The sequence below is a fragment of the Hylobates moloch genome, unplaced genomic scaffold, assembly GCF_009828535.3.
Source record: "Hylobates moloch isolate HMO894 unplaced genomic scaffold, HMol_V3 SCAFFOLD_10, whole genome shotgun sequence".
Taxonomy (NCBI): Eukaryota; Metazoa; Chordata; class Mammalia; order Primates; family Hylobatidae; genus Hylobates; species Hylobates moloch.
In genome coordinates this window covers 72,247,639-72,274,391 of record NW_026652285.1, presented here as the reverse complement: position 1 = coordinate 72,274,391, position 26,753 = coordinate 72,247,639, and the positions used below count along the sequence as shown (strand labels likewise).

General features: G+C 36.1%; 1 protein-coding gene across 2 annotated transcripts in view; it reads left to right on the top strand.

Moving 5' to 3' along the window:
• The window catches only part of ERP44 (endoplasmic reticulum protein 44), a 114,718-nt gene that overhangs the window by 31,973 nt on the left and 55,992 nt on the right, over positions 1–26,753 (top strand). For both annotated transcript variants that reach the window (XM_032164676.2, XM_032164675.2), the window contains exons 2-4: positions 4,878–4,950; positions 7,169–7,208; positions 12,874–12,989. In XM_032164676.2, coding sequence (XP_032020567.1) covers positions 4,878–4,950; positions 7,169–7,208; positions 12,874–12,989 — 229 coding nt within the window. The remainder of the gene's footprint in view (positions 1–4,877; positions 4,951–7,168; positions 7,209–12,873; positions 12,990–26,753) is intronic.

Sequence of the window (26,753 nt, the reverse complement as noted above, 5' to 3'; positions counted from 1 at the left end):
ACATAGCTGTACAAAAACATCTTTATAACCTCATTCTGTTTGCTTTTTTTATTAAAATATTTTTTTCTTTTTAGCTTTTTTGTTGAAAACCAAGACAAAAACACACACATTAGCCTAGACCTACACAGGGTCAGGATTATCAAGACATCAAGAGGCTCCAGGAATTTTTCAGCTTCATTATAATCATATGGGACCACTGTCACATATGTAGCCTCTCATTAACCAAAACATTTTTGTGCAGTGTGACTGTATGTGCTGAAGTGTCTGGAAATCATACCAAAGAACAGCTGGGGGAACCAACTGTTAAGTAGTGATGTAGAGGGGTTTCTGCAATAGGTGGGAAGATCCTTTGTGAGATTCCTTCTAAGTCTGTGAATCATCACCAAGTGGTGTGCTTTTTGCTATTATATAATTAAAACGAAATTATAATATAGACTTTATTTTTATTTGATCACCTCGGTTTCCTCAAACATGCTAACATGTTTGTTCGCAATTTCCATTTCTGGACCTTTTCCTCCTACTTCTCATATCCAATATCGTCTCTCTAAATTCTTAGTGTGTTAACATCATCTACCTATTCATCCATCTAATCATTCATTTAGTGCATATTTGAATGTTTCTTGTGTACAAACAGGGTACAGTGATCTGTGGGATACAAAATTGAATAAGGTGGTCTCTACTTTCAAGGTACTCCCAGTCTGTTGGAGGAAGTAAGACATCAGCGCAAATAACTAATTTAAGGATAGAATTAATTTCTTTAAGACAGAATAATATGTTAACACCCTATAGAAACTGCTCTTGGTGTTCAGAGCAGGGAGAGATACAAATTTTTAATAACCATCTAATGGAAGAAAACATTCTTTCCTAGCTGAAGAAGCTCTTGCTATTGAAAGCTAGCCTTTCACTTTTATTAGTCTTTTAAATGAATTTGGGTATGGTATTTGCCATTTTACTGGTATGCCTTTTTATATAAGATCCCATCACTAAGCTGAAATGTTGTAATAGTTGGTACAGTAAATGCATGGAGGAGTTATCTAATGAATTATGAGAGATGATTAAAGATGTCACTCTGCTCTGCTTTCTTGGCAAGAAAATGAACTAATAAACTGGAGAGAATGACCAAGTTGTAAAATACTTCGTAAGTTCGTATCTGTATATTTGTATATGTTGTCTAAATATTTCATCATTGGAGACTATATTCTTCATGACTATTAAGATCTGTGAAAATTTCCATATAAGTTTTTATTTTGTTTCTAACGTAAATTTAAAAGTTTTATTCAAGTCTAAACTGAAAAAAAATTAATGATCCCTATCAAAAGCTTTATGGTCTGGAGTCATACTTTATTTTACTTAAGCACTATAGCATTTGACACATGAAGATGTTTTCCCGGGAGAATCTTGTTGCTGCCCAGGGCTGACAGGAAAAGAAACAATTTGTCTGACTAGTGGAGCTTACTAACAGTTCAAATAAACAACCCGTCTTTCCCTTCATGCTGCATATTAATAGAAATGTTAATGATAAGCTAACAGGAAACTGCCTCCTTGACACCCTACAGGGAGCAGAGATTACTGGGTCAGAGAGTTTTCTTGCTTTGGGCCCTCTTAGCAAACACAACTGTTAGCAAAATACCAATCTTATCACTTGCATATTTATTAGCACAGTATTTTTAAAGTAATAGTTATCTATTTAATACAGCCAAATTGATCATTGCCTCATTTTTGCCATTACTTAGCATGTAAATGTTTTTGCCACGTAAATATTTCAAGGTAAAATGCAATTTCCCTCTCTCTCTTTTTTTTTTTTTTTGTGAGACAGGGTCCTGTTCTGTCATCCAGGCTGGAGTGCAGTGGCACAATCATAGCTCACTGCAAACTCGAACTTCTGGGTTCAAGTGATCCAGTGGCCTCAGCCTCCCCAGTAGCTATGACTACAGGCATGTGCCACCATGCCTGGCTAATTTTTTAAGTTTTTTGTAGAGACAGGGTCTTGCTATGTTGCCTAGGCTGGTCTGGCCTCAAGGGTTCCTCCTGCCTTGGCCTCGCCAAGTGCTGGGATTATAGGCATGAGTCACTGTGCCCAGCTAGTAAAAAGCTATTAACTTTAGATTTTAAACATATATTCTCTCTACATATTTTGATAGATGGTAATTAACCCTTCAAAAATATTTCAGAATAACCAGAAGAGTAGATTTGGAGTGTTCCCAACACAAAGAAATGATAGATGTTTGAGTGATGGCTATCCCACTTACCCAGATTTGAGGTAGCACACACCATGCTGTATGCATTTATGCCCTCAGTACCTAGTTCACACTGTAAATATTATTGAATTATTTAGTGACTTGACTTTGATAATGCCAACTTCATTGTTCTATGATAATATTTTTCTGCCTTCTTAAGTTTTTCTTTAGCACACAAGTGTAAAATCTTGCTATTACCAATATTATTGGGTTCCACAGTTATCTAGAACTGGTCAGATACTTATGAAGGCAGGATCTGTTATTTTTTAATTTTTTTTTATTTTTTGAGACAGAGTCTCGCTCTGTCGCCCAGGCTGGAGTGCAGTGGCGCAGTCTCGGCTCACTGCAAGCTCCGCCTCCCGGGTTCACGCCATTCTCCCGCCTCAGCCTCTCCGAGTAGCTGGGACTGCAGGCGCCCGCCACCACACCCGGCTAATTTTTTTGTATTTTTAGTAGAGACGGGATTTCACCGTGGTCTTGATCTCCTGACCTCATGATCCGCCCGCCTTGGCCTCCCAAAGTGCTGGGATTACAAGCGTGAGCCACCGCGCCCGGCCAGGATCTGTTATTAAGACATTGATAATGCAGAGTAGAAAAGATTTCTTACACATCTCTAGGTTCATATCTGAGACTCCTATAATAAAAGGTACATTAACAAGAGAAAAGCATACAAATTTATTTAATATAAGTTTTACATGACATGGGAGCCTTCAGAAATTACAACCCAAAGAAGTGGGAAAAACTTTATTTTTATTCATAGGTTGTTGAAAAGTGGACAGTTGTACAGACATACGACTGGACAAAGGGGGTATGATCTAATAGTAATAAACTGGGGGAACTGTTAGTTTAGATTCTTCTTGGTATCTCTGTGTCCGCAGAGATTGGGATATTCCTTTTCTTAGGGTCTAGAGGATACGTCTCTTAGGGGGGTCTTAAGACCTACTTTAGAGTAATGTCAGAGAATTATATTATGACCTGTTTTAGGGGAGAAGGGCAGGAGAAGGTCAGGGAGACCTTTTTGCTTCTGCTATTTCCTCAAATGCCAACATGCCGTATTTTGAAGTAATGTGTCCTAAACCCCATCAATAGTAACTAATGACTAGTGAGGGAAGTCTGATCTTTCCAGTTAATGTTTGAGGCACTGAAAATAATGAAATTAGTTTTATAAGTCAAATATTTGGAGATTTGCAATTATTTAGCCTACTTTTAGGAGAGTATAATTTATTGGTTGCTAACAGACATGATAGTTATTGGCTACACCGTTATGGTAATTTAAATATAAGACTTAGTGTTATCCTTAGGCCTTTCCTAAGGAAAGAATAAATCTATAGAAATATATATATACACACACACACACATTTTTTTTTTTTTTTTTTTTGAGACGGAGTCTTGCTCTTTCGCCAAGCTGGAGTGCAGTGGCGCAATCTCAGCTCACTGCAACCTCCACCTCCTGGGTTCAAGTGATTCTCCTGCCTCAGCCTCCCGAGTAGCTGGGACTACAGGCACCCGCCACCGTGGCCGGCTAATTTTTGTATTTTTAGTAGACACAGGGTTTCACCATGTTGGCCAGGATGGTCTTAATCTCTTGACCTCGTGATCCGCCCACCTTGGCCTCTCAAAGTGCTGAGATTACAGGCATGAGCCACCATGCCCAGCCCAGAAATATTTTTAAAAATTAGCTGGGCTTATGTATATACTAGCATCATTGTATCTCTTTATAGCATTTAGATTGAATTGTTGGTGAATTATAAAAGTTTTGAGTCTAAGTGCTGAAGTATTCAGGAAATGGGTGGGCAAAGGAATAGTCTTCAGCACTTTGATCAGAGCCTGACATTAGTTGTCATTCAGTAAAAAGCAATGATTTAGTAAGTGAATTTCCATACACAAACTCTATTTCAAACAAAAAACTCTCCAGGCAGCAAACACCAAGTCATTAAAGTTGGAAACTAAAAATAAAATACACTAAATTTTACTTTTTAAAATAAGTAAACATTTGCTAGTTTAGTTTAAAATTTTATATTTTCTTTGTTTTGCAGATGGGAGGCTAAGATTTTCTTTGATAAACTTGAACTTTGGATTTCAGGTTCATTAAAGTGCAAAAACATTCTTATTTTCTTTTTAATAGCCTCTCATGTAACACATTGTTATCACCAATAAGTGAAAATTATACTGGAAGGGCGTTTGGTTTACAACTTGCAAAAGTCTTTCTTGCATTTTTCATTATTTTCTTCTCTCTTAGAAACATGGCAGGATAGAATCAGCAGACTTAGCTTTGGTCTTTATAATTATACTTTAAACACTGATAATCTCACAAATTTTTTCTTGTGGTGCTATAAAGTTCTTGAAAGTGCTAATTTGAAAAGATATGTATATTCCCAGTTTTCCTAATTCCTTAGAAGCTATTTTGTATATTTGCAAGTATAGAAAGTGTTATTTGATCAATTTCTAGGTTTGAGAAGCTAATATTTCTCCTATTTCATTTATCTAGTAAAAGATTAGACTAGATAATAAAGATTCAATTCAATTGATGTATTATTTTCTAAGGAACAAGTGGAATCAACTTTATTTTTAGACTTTCTGCTTTTACGTATTTGCCTTTTGTGGACACATTTATTAATTTCTCATTTTTTAAATTTTCAGGTAACTTGGGTTTTTACTCCTGTAACAACTGAAATAACAAGTCTTGATACAGAGAATATAGATGAAATTTTAAGTAAGTACCTCAATATTTTTAAAGTGTACTCTTTCTTCTCTGTAGAGAGTTAGTTTATATATACAAAAAAAACAATAAAATCTCAGTTAGCTAGCACAGGTGAAGAGATGGCATTCTGATTAATTCCATGACTTTCTGAATTATCAAAGCACTTTTGGTTACTTTTAGTCTTTTTTATTTATTTAACTTGATATAGATACCATTCTTAACAATTCATGAAATGTTTTGATAAGCCTACTTAGAGACCAATCGTTCTCACTGTGCAGAACTAAATGTTAATGACCTCAGGACACAGCCTAGACTTTTTTTTCTTTTTTCCCTTTAATTAGATCGCCTATTCTGATCTCTTTTATTGTTATTGGTCCAGTTAAGCTCAGTACTTTTTTTATTTTTTGTTTTAGAGAAAGGTTCTTGCTTTGTCACCCATACTGGAGTGCAGTGGCATGATAATATTATAGCTCACTTCAGCCTTGACCTCCTGGGCTCAACAATCCTCTTTCCTCAACCTTCCAAGTTAGCTAGGACTGCAGGTGTGCTCCACTGCACGTAGCTGATTTTAAATTTTTCTTGTAGAGACATGATCTCGCTGTGTTGCCCAGGCTGGTCTTGAATTCCTGGCCTCAAGCAGTCCTCTCATCTTAGCCTCCCAAAGTGCTGGGTTTACAGGCATGAGCCACCACACTTGGCTTAATAAGTTTTTTACTGAATGGTTTGTTTGCTGACAATGTGGTTGTGGATATAATTAACTTGAGAGAAACCATTTCTTGTTTTATAAAAATAGTAAAGGAAAGGTGAAGATGTGGTTGATAGAAAATCGTAACTTGGGAGCTTTAAGAAAATGTACAGTGTGCGTAAATGATTTCTTTTTTTAATCTTCCATCTTACTCATATAATAGAGGCAAAAGGAGTTACAACATTCATTGAGTGTAATATATTATGTTCCTGGACCTTTAAATGCTAAAAGTCTATTCCTGTCTTATGGAGTCTCTTTAGAGGAGTGGTTCCATAAACTTTAGCATGTATCAGAATCACCTGGAACAATTATTAATATCTGTACTGCTAGGAAACTGCTAGACCCCTACCTAAAGATTTGCATTTCTTAAGGATTTGCATTTCTGTGAGTTCCCAGGTGATGTTGGTGTTTCTGGTCCAGGAACCACAGTTTGTGAACCACTGCTTTAGAGCGAATAAGCAAATATATAAAAAGTAACTTGAAGGTAAAAAGGGAAGAAAGGAATTGAAACTTACATGTCATTTTCACTTCTGTCATCTTTCAAATTCTAGAATATCTTTGTGTTTTATTTTCATGAGTGCTTGAGGACTTTAAGTTTCTCTGAATTAGGGATAGGCAAAAAGCACTACATCTTATGTCTTTACATCTTGATATGCAAATGATGCTGTTATTTTTGTAGGAGGGAATAACTTAAATGGATAGGAATTAAAAAATTGGCATCTTGTGCAACACTGTTAGTTGTAGATTACTTGTTGCAACTAGGTGGGATATGGGAGGTTTAGAAATAACTTAGTTATACAGGTCTTTTCTGTGATGTGGGATTTTATTTGCAGAACTAATTCTCAGTTATTCATGAATATGGAAGATCAAAAAATAAAACACAGATCATTCCACTTTACTTTTTATGGTAGTAGCTTACTTACCTTATCTGGACTTTATTTCACATTTGCTTTAAATTCATTTAAGATGCAATGAAGGAAGCCGGTATGATGGCTTATGCCTGTAATCCCAGCACTTTGGAAGGTTAAGGTGGGAGGTTGCTTGAGGCCAGGAGTTCGAGACCAGCCTGGGCAATATAACTAGATCCTGTCTCTACAAAAAAATACAAAAATTAGCCAGGTGTGGTGGTGTTTGCCTGTAGTCCTAGCTACTTGGGAGGGTGAAGTGGGTGAACGTCAACCCAGGAGTTTGAGGCTGCACTGGGTTTTGATCATGCCACTGCACTCTAGCCTGGGCAATAGAGTGAAACCCAGTCTCCGTAAAACAAAAGATATAGTGAACTTATAAAGCATACAGAGAAAAGAGACAAAGTTTACCATAAATTATATAAGCTGTCCATGACTCTAGGTTTCTGAGTGAGAGATAATAGTTACTGTGTTTTTTTAAGTGGACCCTTATATTGGACAAAGATCATAATGAAACTGTATCTTTAGTTATGTCAAAATTATTACAAATAGCTTATTTGGTTTTGTTTTTCAATTTCAGACAATGCTGATGTTGCTTTAGTAAATTTTTATGCTGACTGGTAAGTAATCTTATTGTTTGGGTTTGGGTTTGTTTTTACTTGCTAAAGGTTAATTTTTCTTTGCTAGAAAGGGGAAGGGAAGGCTTTTTCTATTTCAAGACAGTATTCCATACATAAAGTCAATTAAGTTTCATCCACAAAGGAAGTAGTTTAATTTGGTAAGGATTTCTGTTTTAAGAAAGAAATAGAGCTGTTTCTGTTATCTTATATCTTAAAACAAGTAACATATAACTCAAATATGACTCTCTCCACCCCCTTCTCAAAGGGAACACATATTGCAATTCCGTATTTGTCCTGACTGTGGAAGGAGGGTAGTGTTTATAAGTCATGATTTGGGTATGGCAAGTTTAGAAGGAAAAATAATGTTGACATTTTAAAATTTATACAATCTGCTGCCTCTTCTAGGATACCTTTACTCCTTCCTCTGGCTGAATCAGAGCCTGTCTTTTGTGTTTATATAGTACTCTATGTACCGCTTTCTTTTTCTTACTAAATGTTTTGTCTTTTCTTGTTTGTGCCCTAGCAAACAAACTTTGAGGGCAGAGATAATGGCATACTCAGTATTCCCAGCATCTAGAACAACATGGTATATAGTAGATGTTACAGAATATGGCATGGAGATAGGAAGAAGGGAGATTTAGTTGGAAAGATTCTGAAACGCAAGGGAGATTTAGTTGGAAAGATTCTGAAACACCGGCGTAGTCTTTATCCCTAGACACTCTGTATCTTATCTGACCCTTTAAGGCTTACTACCTACTAGCTGTCACTACCATACTCCAGGCCACAGTCCTGTCATTTACTTAAAATTCATGCTACAGTCTCCTCATTTCTTTTCTGTGCCTCTAGTCTTATGTATCTCCATTCTGTTCTCTACAATGTAAGCCAGAGTTCTCTTTCTTACAGTGTGAATAAGATTAGTTTATACCTCTTCTTAAAGCCCTTAAAATGTTTCCATTACCTTTGGGTTAAAGTTTAAATCCTTTACTTTGACCCAGAAGGCCCCTTATGAACTGGTCTCTTATTCCCTCTGTAGCTGTTATGTCTGGCCTCTCTCCGCTTCCACATTCTGCTCCAGTTATACTAAACTTCTTTCAATTCCTATAAAATTCTGTATTTCATCACTGGACTGTGAGGCATATTTCCCCTGCCTGGATGGATCGTTCTTCTGTCACCCACTTCTTTACTTAGTTAAGTTCTAATCTTTCAAGTCTTAGATTAGATGCCACTTTCTCCAGGTTATCTTCCTGGATCAATACACCTACCCCTACTCTTGACTCTGATTAGGAGCCCTTCTGTTATTTCCCGTAACACCCATACTTACCCAGTCATAACACTTGTAGGCTGTAATCCTAGTTGGTGACTCCCTACTACATTGTTTGCTCTGTGAAAATATATACCATAGTTTTATTTTCAACTTTAATCCCCAAGCACTTTGCTTAATATGTGGCTGATAAGTACATAATGTCTACTGAATGAATGTATATATGGTATGGTTATTTAAAGAACTTTAGTAAAAAGTTGAAGATACACAGAGAAAATGCTATTTATAAAATATGTATCAAAGGTGGCATTTTTCAAAGTAAATTAGGGTTGTCAAGATTTATTAGTAGCCACAAAATTTGGTAGAAGATTATGTAGTCCAATCCATTTTAAAATAAGAAAACTGAGATCCAGGGGATTGAAGTACTTTCCCAAGGTTACCCAACTAGATGATGTCTGAAGAAAAACTAGAACGACTTTCTCCTGACTGAGAAATTTTGTGTGTTGCAAGAAAGAGTAATAGAACGTGCTGCTGATCTTTTGAAAAAACTGAATTGGAAACGTGGACTGAGTTATTTGGGAAAACATTACCTAAAGAATACCTTAAGTTGTTAATGAATTAATACTCTTTTATACAGCTGAAAAAGCTTGGGTAATTGGCTGTAAGACATAGACTTAATACTATGTGGCCTCAAAGTCTAGACTCTGAGTTCATTCGGGAAGTTATGGATGTGGCACAGTTTAATAATTCTGTAATAGAGGTGCTTAAAAATACTGCAGCTCCTTGAGTAATACTGTAGTAGGTGGTTAATAATGCTGTTTTGTGCCAGACTATTTTTTTAAAATTACCTAATATTTATGGGTACATAGTAGGTATATATATTTATGGGGCACAGGAGATATTTTGATAGAGGTGTACAAAGTAGGACAATCACATGGCCGGGCACAGTGGCTCATGCCTGTAATCCCAGCACTTTGGAAGGCCGAGGCGGGCAGATCACCTGAGGTCAGGAGTTCAAGAGTAGCCTGACGAACATGGTGAAACCCCGTCTTTACTAAAAATACAAAAAATTAGCCGGACGTGGCGGGCACCTGTAATCCCAGCTACTTGGGAGGCTGAGGCAGGAGAATTGCTTGAAGCCAGGAGGCAGAGGTTGCAGTGAGCTGAGATCACACTGTTGGCACTCCAGCCTGAGTGACAGAGCGAGACTCCGTCTCAAACAAAAAAGCAAAAACAAACAAAAAAAACACGTATCAGGATAAATGGAGTTTCATCATTTCAAGGATTCATCATTTATGTTACAAACATTCCAGTTTTACTCTTTTAGTTATTTAAAAATGTACAATACATTTCTGTTTACTGTAGTCATCCTACTAGATCTTTTTTTTTTTTTTTTGAGACGGAGTCTCACTCTGTCGCCCAGGCTGAAGGGCAGTGGTGCAATCTCAGCTCACTGCAAGCTCCGCCTCCCGGGTTCACGCCATTCTCCTGCCTCAGCCTCTCCGAGTAGCTGGGACTACAGGCGCCCTCCACCACGCCCGGCTAATTTTTTTGTATTTTTTTTTTAGTAGAGACAGGGTTTCACCGTGGTCTCAATCTCCTGACCTCATGATCCGCCTGCCTCGGCCTCCCAAAGTGCTGGGATTACAAGCGTGAGCCACTGCGCCCGGCCCATCCTACTAGATCTTATTCATTCTAACTATATTTTTGTACCCATTAACCATCCCCATCCAGACTCTTTACATAGGTTTTTTTTAATGCTCAGAACTACTCTGCAGGTAGGTATTATTTCCTTTTAGGTTGAGGAATCGAGGCTCAGAAAGGTCATATGGCTAGTAAGTGGTGGAACTGGGATTTAAATTCAGGTATGCCTAACTGCAAAGCTTATTTTTTTCTCTAACTAGGTCATATTAGTAAGTGCCCTCAAAATGTCTCTGCAAAGACTTATCTATTTGGTAGATTTGTTAAGGATTGATTTAAGCACTAGATTGAATATTAGGTTTAGATGACCCTTAGGCCCTTTTAATAGATCCATTGCTTTTGTGATGTTCCTTTTATAAATGTAACATTTTCATGTGTATGGATACACATGTATGAAGAAGGTACAGTAATAATGGAATTGAACTTTTATTTCATTTTCCCTTTTCATCTTTTGGTACAGGTTGAGTATCCCTTATCTGAAATACTTGAGACCATAAGTGTTTCAGTTTTTGGATTTTTTCAGATTTGGGAATATTTGCCTTATACTTACTGGTTCAACATCCCTAACCCCAAAAATATGAAATCCAAAACACTTCAATGCGCATTTCCTTTGAGCATCTTGTCAGTGCTCAAACAGTTTTAGATTTTGAAGCATTTTGAATTTTCAGATTAGGGACATTCAACCTGTATTAAGACAGGTCCTATTTTGAACATGAACCATGCTTAAATACTTAATGAGTGGCAAACTGGACAATCTAAAGAAAAGAAGCCCTTGATGTGTTTTTTTACGTTGCCCTTAAGCCATAAAGAGGCTTGCCCGCTCTTTCTTCACTAGCTCAGATCTAAATTTTTCAAGAAACCATTGATCAGCCCCTACTCCTTGCCTACCTTGCCCTCCAGCTACCTTATTTTCAGCAAACTGTAAGAACCCACAAACCTGCGGTCCTAACTGCTCCAATTCCTCCATTCTATCAATTTATTTATTTAATACACATATATTGAATGTTTATTAGAATACATAGTCAAATAAGACACGGTCCATGATGTCCACAGACCCCACCCTCTTATCCCTGATGGGAGAGATTTAAGAATGCTAAAAGAGGAAAGAGCCACTTGAAAGCAAGAGATTGAAGATACAGATGTTTCTCCTTGATATATTCTAGGACATCTCCTTAGGAAGTCAGGTGAGTGGGCTAGAAGAGATATATATATACAAGAAGAAATAGGGAGGAAGTATAATGTTCGCATCCTTTCACAGGCTTTCCAATATTTTTATTGTATTAAAGCTAATGTGTATGAACTAATTACATGTGGATTAAACTGTTCACTGACATCATTTAAGTAAATTTGGTGGAAAAGGGCTCCGGAAGCAAGAGTAGCAATTGTAGTTTGTTTACATATCCTTAATACTTCTTCCGTAAGAGAATGGCCATTCTAACCCAGCTGGTTGCTAATTCTGATTCTTCCCCTTCTTATTGGGTCCCTTTAATTACCTAGAACATAGTCATCCATGACATAATGATGTTTAGGTCAATGACAGAAGTCCCATGTATAATACCGTATTTTTACTGTACCTTTTCTGTGTTTAGATACACAGCTGCTATTGTGTTACAGTTGCCTACAGTATTTAGTATATTAACATGTGGTACAGGTTTGTAGCCTAGGAGCAGTAGGAGGCTGTATACCATATAGTGTAGGTGCATGCTAGGCTATACTATACCTTCTAGGTTTGTGTAAATATACTTTATGATGTTCGCACAATGAAGAAATCGCCTAATGGTGTATTTCTCAGAGTGTATCCCTGTCGTTAAACACCACATGACTGTTTTTGTGAAATGTTTGGCTTGATTAAGGGACAGTTAGAAGTAACAAGTTTGTAAAATATTGTGGGGTTTGTGTCTTGTGTTTGAAGTAAAAGAAAAAAGAAAATACAGACAGGAAGTCTTGGTTAGGAATTTAAGATATTTGCTTCTGGACTTAGTGTATTTAGTATGTTTACAGATATAAAAGCCCATTTTATCAAGGGGTAAATTTTGAGGGGAAATAGTTAATTATATACCATATATTCTTTTAATATAACTTATTTATTTAGTATGCTAACTTGCCTGTGAGATTTGATAGAACTAGCCAGGTGGAGAGGTCTAATATTTGCAATACAGTTAAAATATTTTACACAATAGTCCAAAATTTTATTATTTTGAGGTGGGAGGATTGCTTGAGCCCTGGAGGTGGAGGGTGCAGTGAGCTCAGATTGTGCCCCTGCCCTCCAACTTGGGCAACAGGATGAGACCCTGTGTCAAAAAAAATTAAAAGTAAATAAAATAGAGAAAGCTAATTTCTTTCATAAATGTTCAAGCCTCAGTAGTTACAAATCCTAATAGTACTTCTCAGAGGGCTTATTTCAGACTTGTTTTATGACCTCTGCAAGAGATCCTTAGCTATGTGCTCCATAATACTGGCAATTGTCTCAAGATGAATAAAACCAAAATCTATTATACATTCTTAGAATTGGTATACAGTCTTTGAATTCAAAATTGTCTTCATCTCCATTGAATGACGTCAGGGTCCATGATTAAATTAAGTGTGTGATTAAGTCGCAGAGTCATTTATTGTGCCTATGTCAAATGTCAATGGGCAATAACGGAAATAAGATTTTATTACTTCTGCTTTTCATTTCTAATTGGCATCCTTCTCTGTGTATAGGTGTCGTTTCAGTCAGATGTTGCATCCAATTTTTGAGGAAGCTTCCGATGTCATTAAGGAAGAATTTCCAAATGAAAATCAAGTAGTGTTTGCCAGAGTTGATTGTGATCAGCACTGTAAGTACCTCAATAGGAAGTCTAGAAGAAACTGTCCCATCCCAAACACAGGCACACAAACACATTTTTTGTTTTGTTTTCTTTTCTTTTTTTCCTTTTCTTTTTTTTTAAATGCTCTGCTTTTAAGTGGAGAACAAACCGAAAAGGTTCTAGTGACCTTGGTTACATTGTTACTATTTAATTTTTATGTATTTAGAAAACTACTTTCCATTTTGCTTGTGTGAAGGTTTTTTTGTTGTTATTTTAAAAATTACAATAGGTCAAGCTTAGGGACCAAAACTAGCAGTGTTTTCTATCAAAGCAAATACCAAAATCAGTAAATAAGATTGAAATGTAGTATTAGAAGAAAAAATGGATTTCTGTTAGTTTTAGAATCATGTGAAAATACCATTTATAGTCATTTCAAATAAGATAGTCTCAGATTTTTGTGTGTTTCTGTTTTTGAAAAGATTCTGTTTTGAAAAGATTCTGGTTTAGACTATTTTTGAGGTCTAATTAGCTGTAGCAACTGATTATAATTATTAAGAGTATTAAGAAACTTAGCTTAGGCTCTTAAAATCCAACTTCTTGCATTTTGCTTGTCCTGGTGGAGCATTCTCTGTAAAATCCTCATGGTTTTTCGTATACGTGACGGATTTGTCTAACTTGAACTAGTGATCTTGCTAGTGGTATTTCCTCCTGTGTGTTCCCATTATACTTGAACTTTCCTCTCTCATCGTGCTAAACTCATTGTATTTGGTAGTTCTGGTTCATTTGTGTCTTAGTTGTCTTATCAGCTGCATTGTCTGTTCATCAAGGCAGGAATTTTTTTTTCTTTCTTTTTTTAATGTTCACTTTTAAGAGGAGACCAAACTACTTGCTAATTTCTGTGTCTCAAGCATCTGACAGTTTCTGGGAGACAGAGTGCTCACAAAAAGCTATTGCATTGAGTTATTGGTAAGTTGGTGTGAATACAGAACTGCCTCCCATTCTTCAAGTTTTCTATTTTTTTATACTTAACCTACTGATTAAAATTAGTATGTGTGTACACACACCTAACTTTTCATTTTACTGATGAGGAAATGGATATGAAGTGGCTTAATCAATGTTACATAGCTCAGTGTCTGGTCAAGCCTGAATTTGAATCCTGATTTTCTGACCAAATGCCTTCATTTGCTCTTTTCTGTTCAGACATTTTGGGGAGTTATTGGTATAGCTTTGTGCTAGGCAGCAAGGCATTTTCCAACAGTAAATCATTTCATAGTCTTCTAAGCCCCACCCCATATTTCTGTCTGCTGAAATTCATAACTAGATAGGGTGAAGGGAGCAATAAAAGGTTGTCAGTACAGGCATGGGCTACATTTTCACACTGCTTTCCAGATCTTTTCTCCGACCTTTCGCTGACAGAGAACATGATGTTTTTGGTGTGGGTTCTCATTTCAAATCTTTCTATTCTTTATGTATTTAATTAGATGTTACAGTGCAGATAAGAGTTCCTACTTTTACTGAATTTGAACCATAAAATTGGAAATTATGCCCTAAAGCTTATATTCATTGGGAAGAAAATTTAATACTTATATCCTTGAACCATAAATATCATTTATTCCATCTTTTAAACAGATAACTTTTGAAGAAAATCTGACATCATTGCTAGTAAGATTTCTTTTTATGGGAGCAAATAGCACAGTTCAGATGCTTTTTCAATCCACCAGCAAGTTATCTGAGGTATTATGCATATTATGAGGTATTATGCATCTCTCTGAATATTTTTTCTCTTCTATGTAATTCTTTTAAAGAAATGATGTTATGAAACCCTTATTGATTAATGTATTTACATTTTCCACAGTCTCTTTAGAGATTGTAAGACAAACTGTAGTTTTGTTAACCTCTTATGTGCCAATTAGATTGTAGAAGTTTTGGACTGGAAGAACCTTAAGAATTCTATGTTCTAAAGAGAAATGCCTTTTCGACCGATTATTCTGTGGTCAAATTTTTTTTTTTTCCTAACCATTTAAACAACTTTAATTTATATACTCAAATACATATCAGTGCTTTGAAAAATAGATTGTTCAATCCTAAAGCAGTTTTTAAAAGAGATTTATTGAGGTATAATTGACATAATACATTACACAAATTTAAGTTTTATAATTTTCTGGGTTTTGATACATGTGTGTATCCATGAAACCATCACCACAATCAAGATATTGAGCATAGCTGTCATCCTCCAAAATTTTCCTTGTGCCCCTTTGTGGTCCCTGTCTGTCCCTTCTGTACCTCACCTTCATCATCCTTAAGGACCATCTACTTTCCGTCACTGGAGATTAGTTTGCATTTTCTAGAATTTTATATAAGTGAATCATACAGTATGAGGTTTTTTTTGGTCTGGGTTTTTTTTTTTTTGGACTTAGTATGTTTATTTTGAGATTGTTTCATGTTGCATATATTATTTCTTATTATTTAGTGGCATTCTATTGTGTGGCTATATACCACAATTTGTTTATCTGTTCACTTCCTGACAGACATTTGGGTTGTTTCGACTTGCTGGCTATTACAAATAAAGCTGTTGTGAACATTCAGATATAAATCTTTATACAAATAAAGATTACATATAAAGCTGTTATGAACATTCAGATATAAATCTTTATACATATGTTTTCATTTTTCCTGAGCAAATACCCAGATGTGAAATGCTAGGTCATATGGTAGGTCCATGTTTAACTTTTTAAGAAACTGCCAAACTATTTTCCAAAGTATTTGTTCTATTTTATATATCCACTAATAGTACATGAGAGTTCCAGTTGTTCCATATTCTTGTCAAAACTTGGAGTGGATAGTCTATTTAATTTTATGTATTCCAATATGTGTGAAGTGGTGTCTCCTTGTGGTTTAATTTGCATTTTTCTAATAATTAATGATGTTGAGAATATTCTCATATGTTTATATACATTCATGTATCTGTGATGATGTGTCTGTTCAAATATTACACATTTTTTATTGGATTGTTTATTTTCTTATCGAAATTTGTTTATTTATTTATTTGCCACAGGGTGTCACTGTCTCGCCCAGGCTGTAGTGCAGTGGCACAATCTCGGCTCACTGCAGCCTCGACCTTCCAGGCCCCAGTGACCTTTCCATCACAGCCTCCCAAGTAGCATGTGCCACCACACCCAGCTAATTTAAAAAATTTTTTTAGAGACAGGTCTCCTTATGTTACCCAGGCTGGTCTCAAACTCCTGGGCTAAAGTGATTGTTCCACCTCGGCTTCTGAAAGTGCTGGGATTACCAGCATGAGCCACTGTGCCTGCCCTCTTACTGAGTTTTGAGAGTTCTTTATATATTGTGAATACAAGTCTTTTTTCACATATGTAATTTGCAAATATTTCCTCCCATTCTACCCTTATAGTTTTTTAAAAAAATTGTAACATACACATAAAATTACTATCTTACCATTTTAAATTGTACAATTTAATACTGTAAAATGTATTCACATTGTTGTGCAACCAGTCTCCAGTTCTTCATCTTGTAAAACCGAAGCTCTACACCCGTTAAACAGCTTCCCATTGCCCATTCTCCCCAGCCCCTGGCAACCACTTTTCTACCTTCTTTTTCTACAAATGGGATTACTCTAGGTACTCCACATAAGTGGAATCATACAGTATCTGTCTTTTTGTGACTGGCATATTTCACTTAGCATACTGTCCGCAAGGCTCATTCGTGTTGTAGCATGCGTCAGAATTTCCCTACTTTTTAAGGCTGAATAATATTTCATGGTATGTATACACTACGATTTGTTTGTCATCCGTCAAGAACACAGGTTGATTCTGCCCCTTGGCTATTGTGAATACACTCATGTATGAACATGAGTGTACTAATACCTCTTTGAGACCTTTAAAGAAAGTTCCCAGTTTTTCTTTTACATATATCCAGCAGTGGAATTGCTAGATCATATGGTAGTTTTTAATTTTTTGAAGAAACATCATACCATCTTTCATAGCAGCTGTATCATTTTACATTTTCATTAGGATTACCTAAGGGTTGCAGTTTCTCCACACCCTCACCTGCACTTCTTATTTTCTCTTTGTTGTTGTTTTTATTTTTTTAATTTTATTATTATTATACTTTAAGTTTTAGGGTACATGTGCACAACGTGTGGGTTTGTTACATATGTATACATGTGCCATGTTGGTGTGCTGCACCCATTACTCGTCATTTAGCATTAGTTATATCTCCTAATGTTAACCCTCCCCCCTCCCCCCACCCAACTCCTGGGCTCAAGGGATCCTCCCACCCAGCCTCCTGAGTAGCTGGGACTACGGTGTGTGTGACCCTGTGGGCTCTATTTTCTGTTTTTGTTTGTTTGTTTGTTTGTTTATAGCAGCCATACTAATGGGTGTGAGATGGTATCTCATTGTGTTGTTGGTTTGCATTTCCCTAATAATTAGTGATGTTCAGTATTTTTTCACATGCTTATTGGTTATCTTCTTCGGAGAAATATTTATTCAACTCCTTTGCCCATTTTAACATCAGGTTATTTGGGTTTTTGTTGTTGATATTGAGTTGTAGGAGTTCTTTGTATATTCTGGATATTCACTCCTCATATATATGATTTGCAAATAAATTCTCCTGTTCTGTAGGTTGCCTTTTCACTCTGTTGATTGTGTCCTTTGAGTCACAGAAATTTTTAATGGTAATGTAGTCTATCTTATGTATTTTTACATTGGTTGACTGTGCTTTAGGTGTTATATCCAAGAAATAATTGCAATCTAATGTCATGAAGCTTTACCCTCTTATGTTTTCTTCTAAGAGTTTTAGAGTATTTAGAGAGTTTAAGAGTGTTAGGTCTTACATTCAGGTCTTTCATTTATTTTGAGTTAATTTTTGTGTATGGAACAAGGTAAGGGCCCAACTTTATTATTTTGCATGTGTACTTCTAGATTTTCCAGCATCATTTATTGAAGAGACTGTTCTTTCCCCATTGAATGGTCTTGGCATCCTCATCAAAAATCATTTTACTATATATTTGAGGGGTTATTTCTGGACTCTGTAGTCTGTACCATGGTCTGTATGTCTGTTTTATGCCAGTTCCACACTTTTTGATTACTGTAGTCTTGCAGTATGTTTTGAAATCGGGAAGTATGAGACCTCCAACTTGAAGGTGTCTTTTTTTTTTTTTGAGACGGAGTCTCACTGTGTCGCCCAGGCTGGAGTGCAGTGGCACGATCTCGGCTCACTGCAAGCTCCACCTCCTGGGTTCACGCCATTCTCCTGCCTCAGCCTCTCCGAGTAGCTGGGACTACAGGCGCCCGCCACCACGCCCGGCTAATTTTTTTTTGTATTTTTAGTAGAGACGGGATTTCACCGTGGTCTCGATCTCCTGACCTCGTGATCCACCCGCCTCAGCCTCCCAAAGTGCTGGGATTAAAAGCGTGAGCCACTGCACCCGGCCAAAGGTGTCTTTTGAAGATCAGATGTTCTTAATGTTGGTGCAGTCTTACTATCAGTTTTTAAAATGGATTATAGTTTTGATGTTGTATCTAAGAAGTCTTTGCCTCACACAGGATCACAAAGATTTTCTGCTATGTTTTCTTTTATAAATGTGGTAGTATGAAGGTTTATACTTATGTCTGTGATCCATTTGGAATTAATTTTTACATGTGGCATAGTGTATGAATTGGAGTTCAATTGTTTGCATATGGTTCTGGCATTATTTGTTGAAAAGACTATCCTTTCTTCACTGTCATTGCATCTTTGCTGAAATAAACTGACACTGTATGTGTGGGTTTATTTCTGTTCTCTCTCTTCTATACTGTTGATCTGTTTGTGCTTATACCAGTACTTCGTAGATTACTATAGCTTATAAAGAGTTTTGAAGTCTGGTCAGGTAAAGCTTTCAGCTTTGTACTTTTTTTTCCAGAGTTGTTTGGCAGTTCTGGTTGATTTAGATTTCCATTTAACTTTTAGAATCAGCTTGTTAATTTTTAATGACAACATAAAAGGCGACTGGGATTTTAACTGGGGTTACTGTGAATCCTCAGGGCAATTTGTGGGAAATTGTTATTTTAATGATACTGAGTCTTCGAATCCATGAAGATTGTTTATCTCTCCATTTATTTAGGCATTTTCAGTTTCTTCCAGCAATGCTTTGTGGTTTTTCAGCCTACATGTCTTGGATAGCTTTATCAGATTTATTCCTAAGTATTTCTTATTTTTTTGATGCTATTGTAAATGATATTTTAAGAATAAACTTTATTTCTGGAATAATTGTGGATTATATGTAGATTATAGTTGCAAAAATAATACAGAGAATTCCCTTATATTCCTTACCTATTTTGCCCTAACATCAACATCTTATATTACTGTGGCACATTTGGATTTTATTTGGATTTTATCCCTCTTCCACTTATATCTTTGTGTTGTTGTTGTTCTAGAGTATCACTTTTAGGCATAATGTCTTCCTGGTTACCTTTGATCTATTTGTTTCTCAGTCTTCATTTTTCACAACCTTGACAGTTTTGAGTAGTATTCTTTAAGAATTTTGTAGAATGTCCTTCATTTTGGGCTTCCCTGGTATTTTTTTTTCTCATGTTTTGGACATCTTTTGTGAGATCTCTCAGTAAGTATTTCTTATTTTGGGGTGATGTTATAAATGGCATTGATTGTTAAATTTTAATTTTTAGTTTTTTTGTTGCTAGTTTATAGAAATAAGATTGATTTTTTATATTGACCCTATATACTAAAACTTATTAGCTCCAATAAGTTTTATAAATAGAGTCCATAGGATTTTCTACTTAGACAATTAGGTTTTTTTGCAAATTAAAAGCTTTACTTCTTGTGGTCTGTATTTCCTTATGGTATTCTTTCCAACCAAGTGTACCTACTTGTTGCTTTAGGATTAGTTTTTGTTAGGCAGAAGATCTGTAAGAAGCTTCCTAGCAAGGACAGAAGGTGGCCTCAGAATCAAGATATCATCATGCCCATGTATGTCTTGTTTGTATCAATCCACTGTCTGGTATTATGTTAGCCTACTCTGTCCTGCCCTTGAGTACTTTAGTCTGTCTGCCTTGCTTCCGACTCACTGCTTCACTGAGACGTTTTATCCAAAGTCACAGTATTATTTCTTGGAAAAGTTCCTGTAAAAAGTTTCTAGGCAAATTGCCTGGGAAAAAAACCCTACTACTTATTGAGTGCTTACTTGATTTTAGACATGTTCTTTTGGATATTTTAGTTATCTTTACCACGACTCATTACACCTCTAGTTAAGTAGTATTATTCATTTAACAACAAAAAAATTTATGCCTACCTTATGTAATGCTATGTGGAAGGTTCTATAGCTACAGCAATGAACCAAACACATCCAGAAAGGCAAGAGAGTACAATACACAATCGCATATTGTGATATCTATTCTGACGGGAAGGTATTGAGTGCCACAAAATGATGAGTCTGACTTAGTCTGCAGGGATAGGGAAGACGTTTTCGAGGAAATGATTAAAAAAAGTGAAGGAAGAGTAGGAATTTTCAAGTGAAGCAGGGGAAGAAGAGTGTTTTAGACAGAAGTAGCAGTAGATGTGAAGTTTCTGAGGTAGGAAAGAGCACTGACCTTTCAGAGAGTTGGACTGTGTTACCATTTTACTGATGAAGAAGCTGAAAGATACAGAGAGGCTAAGTTATTTCCCAAGGTTGCATAGTAAATGGAGGGAACCAGACTGGAACCCAGAAGGATACAGCTTTTATCAGTTAACTATGCTATTTGAAAGTCAAAATAAGGTAATTTAAATTGAATTCCCCATAGAAATGGAGAATTCGCCCATTTCTGAATAAAAACAACTTAAAATGTCCTATTATGGATTATAAAATAGTCTGTTTAAATAGTCTGTAATGGGTCATTATATAAATAAAAATGCAATTGCAATTTTTTGGTAAGTTTGAAATTTTACAAATTTTTAGAAACTTGGTATTTTAAAAGTCCTGAACCTATAGTTTGTCATTGATTAAGGAAAAAGCTAGGAGCGCCTTACTGCCTTGGAGTTTTTGAAAAAGTGTGTGTAAGAAGCTAGAAATCTGCACTGTACAGGGGTATTGTGATATTGTTAATTGTAATTTGCTTATTTTCACTGTAATAAATGACCTTCAACACAATTATTGAATTTTTAAAAACTTTCTTTGAATAGGCTTTTGCCAGCATTTCGAGGAATGCTTAGAGTTGAGCTACTTCATGGCTTCTAGAAACTGACCCACAGTTCTCTGTGTGGTTGTCCTGAGTTTTTCGTTTTCATTCATTTAAGAATTTCGTTTAATATTTCATACTGTTCTGTCCATTAAAAAAAAGAACTTCATTTAATATTCTAGCCTGTGGAAACAACTAGAAGTAGTAGTAGCAGCAGCAATGATGTTAATAATGACAATAATAATAATAAAATTGCTCTATGAGAGTAGAGACCTTATGTTTTTACCCTTCTATTCCTAGCACTGGAATGGTATCTAGCACATAGTAGGTGTTCAGTTGTAATTGTTGAATAGATGGATAGATAAATGAATAGTAAACAGTACCAGCATTTATGAACTGTTTTGTAGGCACTACAGTTATCTCATTATTTCCCAAAAATGAAATAAATACTGCCATAGTTTACACCCAAACTAACTCATCATTGATTGTAAGGCAAAATTTTATGTACAACTGAAAAAGAAAAAATGAACTACAACACAAAGCTTTCTTATCAGTTATATTTTATTAATTCATATGTGATAAACATTTATGAGATAGAGTAATACTTCAATACATGTATATAATGTTTAATGGTTACATCAGGATAATCCTCTCTTCTAGTACTCAAAAATATATAATAAATTATTATTAACTACAGTCACCCTACAGTGCTGTAGAACATTAGAACTTATTTCTCCTGTCTAAAGGTAATTTATTTTTATCTAATTTTTGTAGATACATAGTAGGGTGTATATTTTTATGGATTACAATAATTTTTTTTTTTTTTTTTTGAGACACAGTCTTGCTCTGTCTCCCAGGCTGGAGTACAGTGGCGTGTTCTTGGCTCACTGCAACCTCTGCCTCCAGTGGTCAAGTGATTCTTGTGCCTCAGCCACCTGAGTAGCTGGGATTACAGGTGTGCGCCACCACGGCCAGCTAATTTTTGTAGATTTAGTAGAGACAGGGTCTCACCATGTTGGCCAGGCTGGTCTCGAACTCCTGACCTCAAGTGATCCACCCGCCTCAGCCTCCCAAAGTTCTGGGACTACAGGCGTGAGCCACTGCACCAGGCCAAAAGATATTTTGAAGTCCATAATAGTCACATCAGGGTATCCATGACTTAAGCATTTATCCTTTGTCTTTAAAACAATCGAGATCAAATCATACGGTTTAAGTTATTTTTAAAAGTACAATTAAATTATTTTTTACTATAGTCACCCTGCTGTGCTAGCAAATACTATGTCTTATTTATCCTTTTTTTTTTTTTTCTGAGACAGAGTTTCGCTCTGTTGCCCAGGCTGGAGTGCAGTGGCGCTATCTCGGCTCACTGCAAGCTCCGCCTCCCAGGTTCAGGCCATTCTCCTGCCTCAGCCTCCCGAGTAGCTGGGACTACAGGTGCCTGCCACCACGCCTGGCCAATTTTTTGTATTTTTAGTAAAGACTGGGTTTCACCATGTTAGCCAAGATGGTCTTGATTTCCTGACCTCATGATTCGCCCGCTTCGGCCTCCCAAAGTGCTGGGATTACAGGCCTGAGCCACTGCGCCCGGCCTATTTATTCTTTCTAACTACTTTTTTGTACCCGTTCACCATCCCTCCCTGACCCTCGACTACCCTTTCCACCCTCTGGTAACCATCCTTCTATGCTCTATCTCCATGAGTTCAGTTGTTTTAAGTTTTAGCTCCCACAGTTAAGTGAGAACATGCAATATTTTCCTGTGCCTGGCTTATTTCACTTAACCTAGTAACCTCCAGTTCCATCCGTTGTTGTTGCAAGTGACAGGATCTCATTCTTTTTTTATGGATTAGTAATACTCCATTATGTGTATGTACCACATTTTCTCTATCCATTTGTTAGTCGATGGACACTTAGGTTGCTTCCAAATATAGCCTATTCTGAATAGTGCCGCAATGAACATGGGAGTGCAAACGTCTCTTGCATATACTGATTTCCTTTCCTTTGGGTGTATACCTAGCATTGGGATCGTTGGATCATATGGTCGTTCTGTTTTTAGTTTTTTTGAGTCACCTCCAAACTGTTCTCCATAGTGATTGTACTAATATACATTCCTACCAACAGTGCAAGAGGGTTCCCTTTTCACCTTATACTCATTAGCATTTTATTGCCTGTCTTTTGAATGAAAGCTGTATTAACTGGGGTGAGATAGTATCTCATTGTAGTTTTGATTTGCATTTCTTTGACGATCAGTGATGTTGTGCACGGTTTTATATACCTGTTTCCCATTCGTATGTTTTCATTTGAGAAATGTCTATTCAAATATTTTGCTCATTATTTAATCAGATTATTACATTTTTGAGTATAGAGTTGTTTGAGTTCCTTATATATTTTCGTTATTAATCCCTTGTCAGATGGATAGTTGGCAAATATTTTCTCCAGTTCTGTGGGTTGTCTTTTCACTTTGTTGATTGTTTCCTTTGCTGTGCAAAAGCTAACTTGATGTGATCCCATTTGTCCATTTATTTACTTTGGTTGCCTGTGCCTGTCGGAGATTGCTCAAGAAGTCTTTGCCCACTCCAGTGTCCTGGAGAGTTTCCCCAATGTTTTCTTGTAGTAGTTTCATAGTTTGAAGTCTGAGATTTAAGTCGTTAATTCATTTTGATTTGATTTTTTGTGTATGGCAAGAGATAGGGGTCTAGTTTCATTCTTCTGCATTCTGCATATGGATGTCCAGTTCTTCCAGTACCATTTATTGAAGAGACTGTCCTTTCCCCAGGTTTCCAGGTTCTTGGAACCTTTGTCGAAAATGTGTTCACTGTAGATATATGGATTTATTTCTGGATTTTCTGTTGCACTGATATATGTGTCTGTTTTTTGTGTTTGTTTTGTTGTTGTTGTTGTTTTGAGACAGAATCTTGCTCTGTCGCCAGGCTGGAGTGCAGTGGAGCGATCTCGGCTCACTGCAACCTCCACCTCCCGGGTTCAAGTGATTCTTCTGCCTCAGCCTCCCGAGTAACTGGGACTACAGGCACGTGCCACCATACCCAACTAATTTGTGTATTTTGGGTAGAGATGGGGTTTCACCATGTTGGCCAGGATGGTCTCGATCTCTTGATCTCGTGATCCTCCAGCCTCAGCCTCCCAAAGTGTTGAGATTACAGGCGTGAGCCACTGCACCCGGCCTGTGTCTGTTCTTTATGCCAGTATCATGCTGTTTTGGTTATAGGTTGGTGCAAAAGTAATTGCGATTTTTGCCCTTTTTTTTTTTTTTAATGGCAAACCGCAATTACTTTTGTGCCAACCTAATACTATACCTCTGTAGCATAATTTGAAGTCAGGTGATGGGATTCCTCCAGTTTTGTTCTTTTTGCTTTAGATAACTTTGGCTATTCTGCGTCTTTTGTGGTTCCATATAAACTTTAGGATTGTTTTTCTATTTCTGTGAAGAATGTCACTGGTATTTTGAGAGGGATTGCATTGAATAGGTAGATTGCTTTTGGTAGTAGTAACATTTTCACAATATTGATTCTTCCAATCCATAAACATAGAATTTCTTTCCTTTTTTTGTCCTCTTCAGTTTCTTCCATCGATGTTTTATAATTATCATTGTAGAGATCTTTCATTTCTTTGGTTAATTCCTAGGTATTTTATTTTATTTGTAGCTATTGTAAATGGGGTTACATTTTTATTTCTTTTTTAGATTGTCCACTGTTGGCATATAAAAATGCTACTGATTTTTGTAAGTTGATTTTGTATCTTGCAACTTTATTGAATTTGTTTATCAGTTCTCATAGTTTTTTGGTGGTCTTTAGGTTTTTCAAAATATAAGATCATATTATTTACAAATAAGGATATTTTGACTTTTTCCTTTCTAATTTGGATTCCCTTTATATCTTTCTCTCATCTGACTGCTCTAGCTAGGACTTCCAGTACTATGTTGAATAATAGTGACAGTGGACATCCTTGTATTCCAAATCTTAGAGGAAAGGCTTTCAGTTTTTCCCCATTCAGTATGATACTAGCTGTGGGTCTATTGTACATGGTCTTCATTAAGTTGAGATATGTTCCTTCTCTACATAGTTTCTTGGGGGTGTTTATCATGAAGGAATGTTGAATTTTATCAAATGCTTTTTCAGGATCAATTGAAATAATCATATGTTTTTTATCCTTCATTTTCTTGATATAATGTATCACATTGATTGATCTGCATATGTTGAAGCATCATCCTTGCATCCCAGAGATAAATCCCACTTGGTCAAGATTAATGATCTTTCTAATGTACTGTTGAATTTGGTTTGCTAGTATTTTGTGGAGGATTTTTGCATCAGTATTTATTGGCCTGTAGTTTTCCTTTTGTGGATATACCTTTGTCCGGTTTTAGTGTCAGGATAATACTGTTCTCATAGAATGAGTCTGGAAGTATTCCCTCCTCCTTTGTTTTTTGGAATAGTTTGAGTAGGATTGGTATCAGTTCTTCCTTAAATGTTTTGGAGGATTCAGCAGTGAAGCCATCAGGTCCTGGGCTTTTCTTTGCTGGAAGCTTTCTTATTATGGCTTCGATCTCATTATTTGTTATTGGTCTGTTCAGGTTTTGGATTTCTTCATGGCTCAATCTTGGTAGGTTGTATGTGTCTAGGAATGTGTCAGTTTCTTCTAGATTTTCCAATTTATTGGCAAATAGTTGCACACAGTGGCTGCTAATGATCCTTAGAATTTCTGTGGTATCAGTTGTAATGTCTCCTTTTTCAGTTCTGATGTTATTTATTTCAGTCTTCTCTCTTTTTTTCATAGTCTGGCTAAAGGTTTGTCAATTTTGTAAAACTTCTCAAAAAACCAACTTTTTGTTACTTGCAGTTTTGTATTGTCTTTTTCATTTCAATTTCATTTATTTCTGCCCTGATCTTTATTATTTCTTTTCTTCTACTAATTTTGGGTTTGGTTTGATCTTGCTTTTCTAATTCTTTAAGAGGTATCATTAGGTTATTTATTGGAAGTTTATTCTTATTTTTTGTTGTGGGCATTTATAGCCATAAACTTCCCTCTTAGTTCTACTTTTGCTGAATCCTGTAGGTTTTGGTATGTTGTATTTCCATTATTATTTGTTTCAAGAAAATTTTCAATTTCCTTCTTAATTTCTTCATTGACCACTGGTCATTCAGGAGCATATTAATTTCCATGTAATTGTATAATTTCTAATATTTCTCTTGTTAACCATTTCTAGTTTTATTCCATTGTCATCAGAGAAGATGCTTGAGATAATTTCAATTTTTCTGAATGTTTTAAGACTTGTTTTGTAACCTGACATGTGGTCTGTCCTTGAGAATGAGCTTTGTGATGAGGAAAAGAATGTGTATTCGGCAGCCATTGGATGAAATGTTCTGTAAATATCTGTTAGGTCCATTTGGTTTATAGTGCAGGTTAACTGTGATGTTTCCTTGTTGATTTTCTGTCTGGAAGATCTGTCCAAGGCTGAAAGTAGGGTATTTAAGTCTCCAGCTATTATTGTGTTGGGGTCTCTCTTTAGCTATAATAATACTTGCTTTATATATCTGGATATTCCAGTGTTGGGTGCGTATATATTTACATTGTATTACATGCATTACATATGTATATGCATTGTATT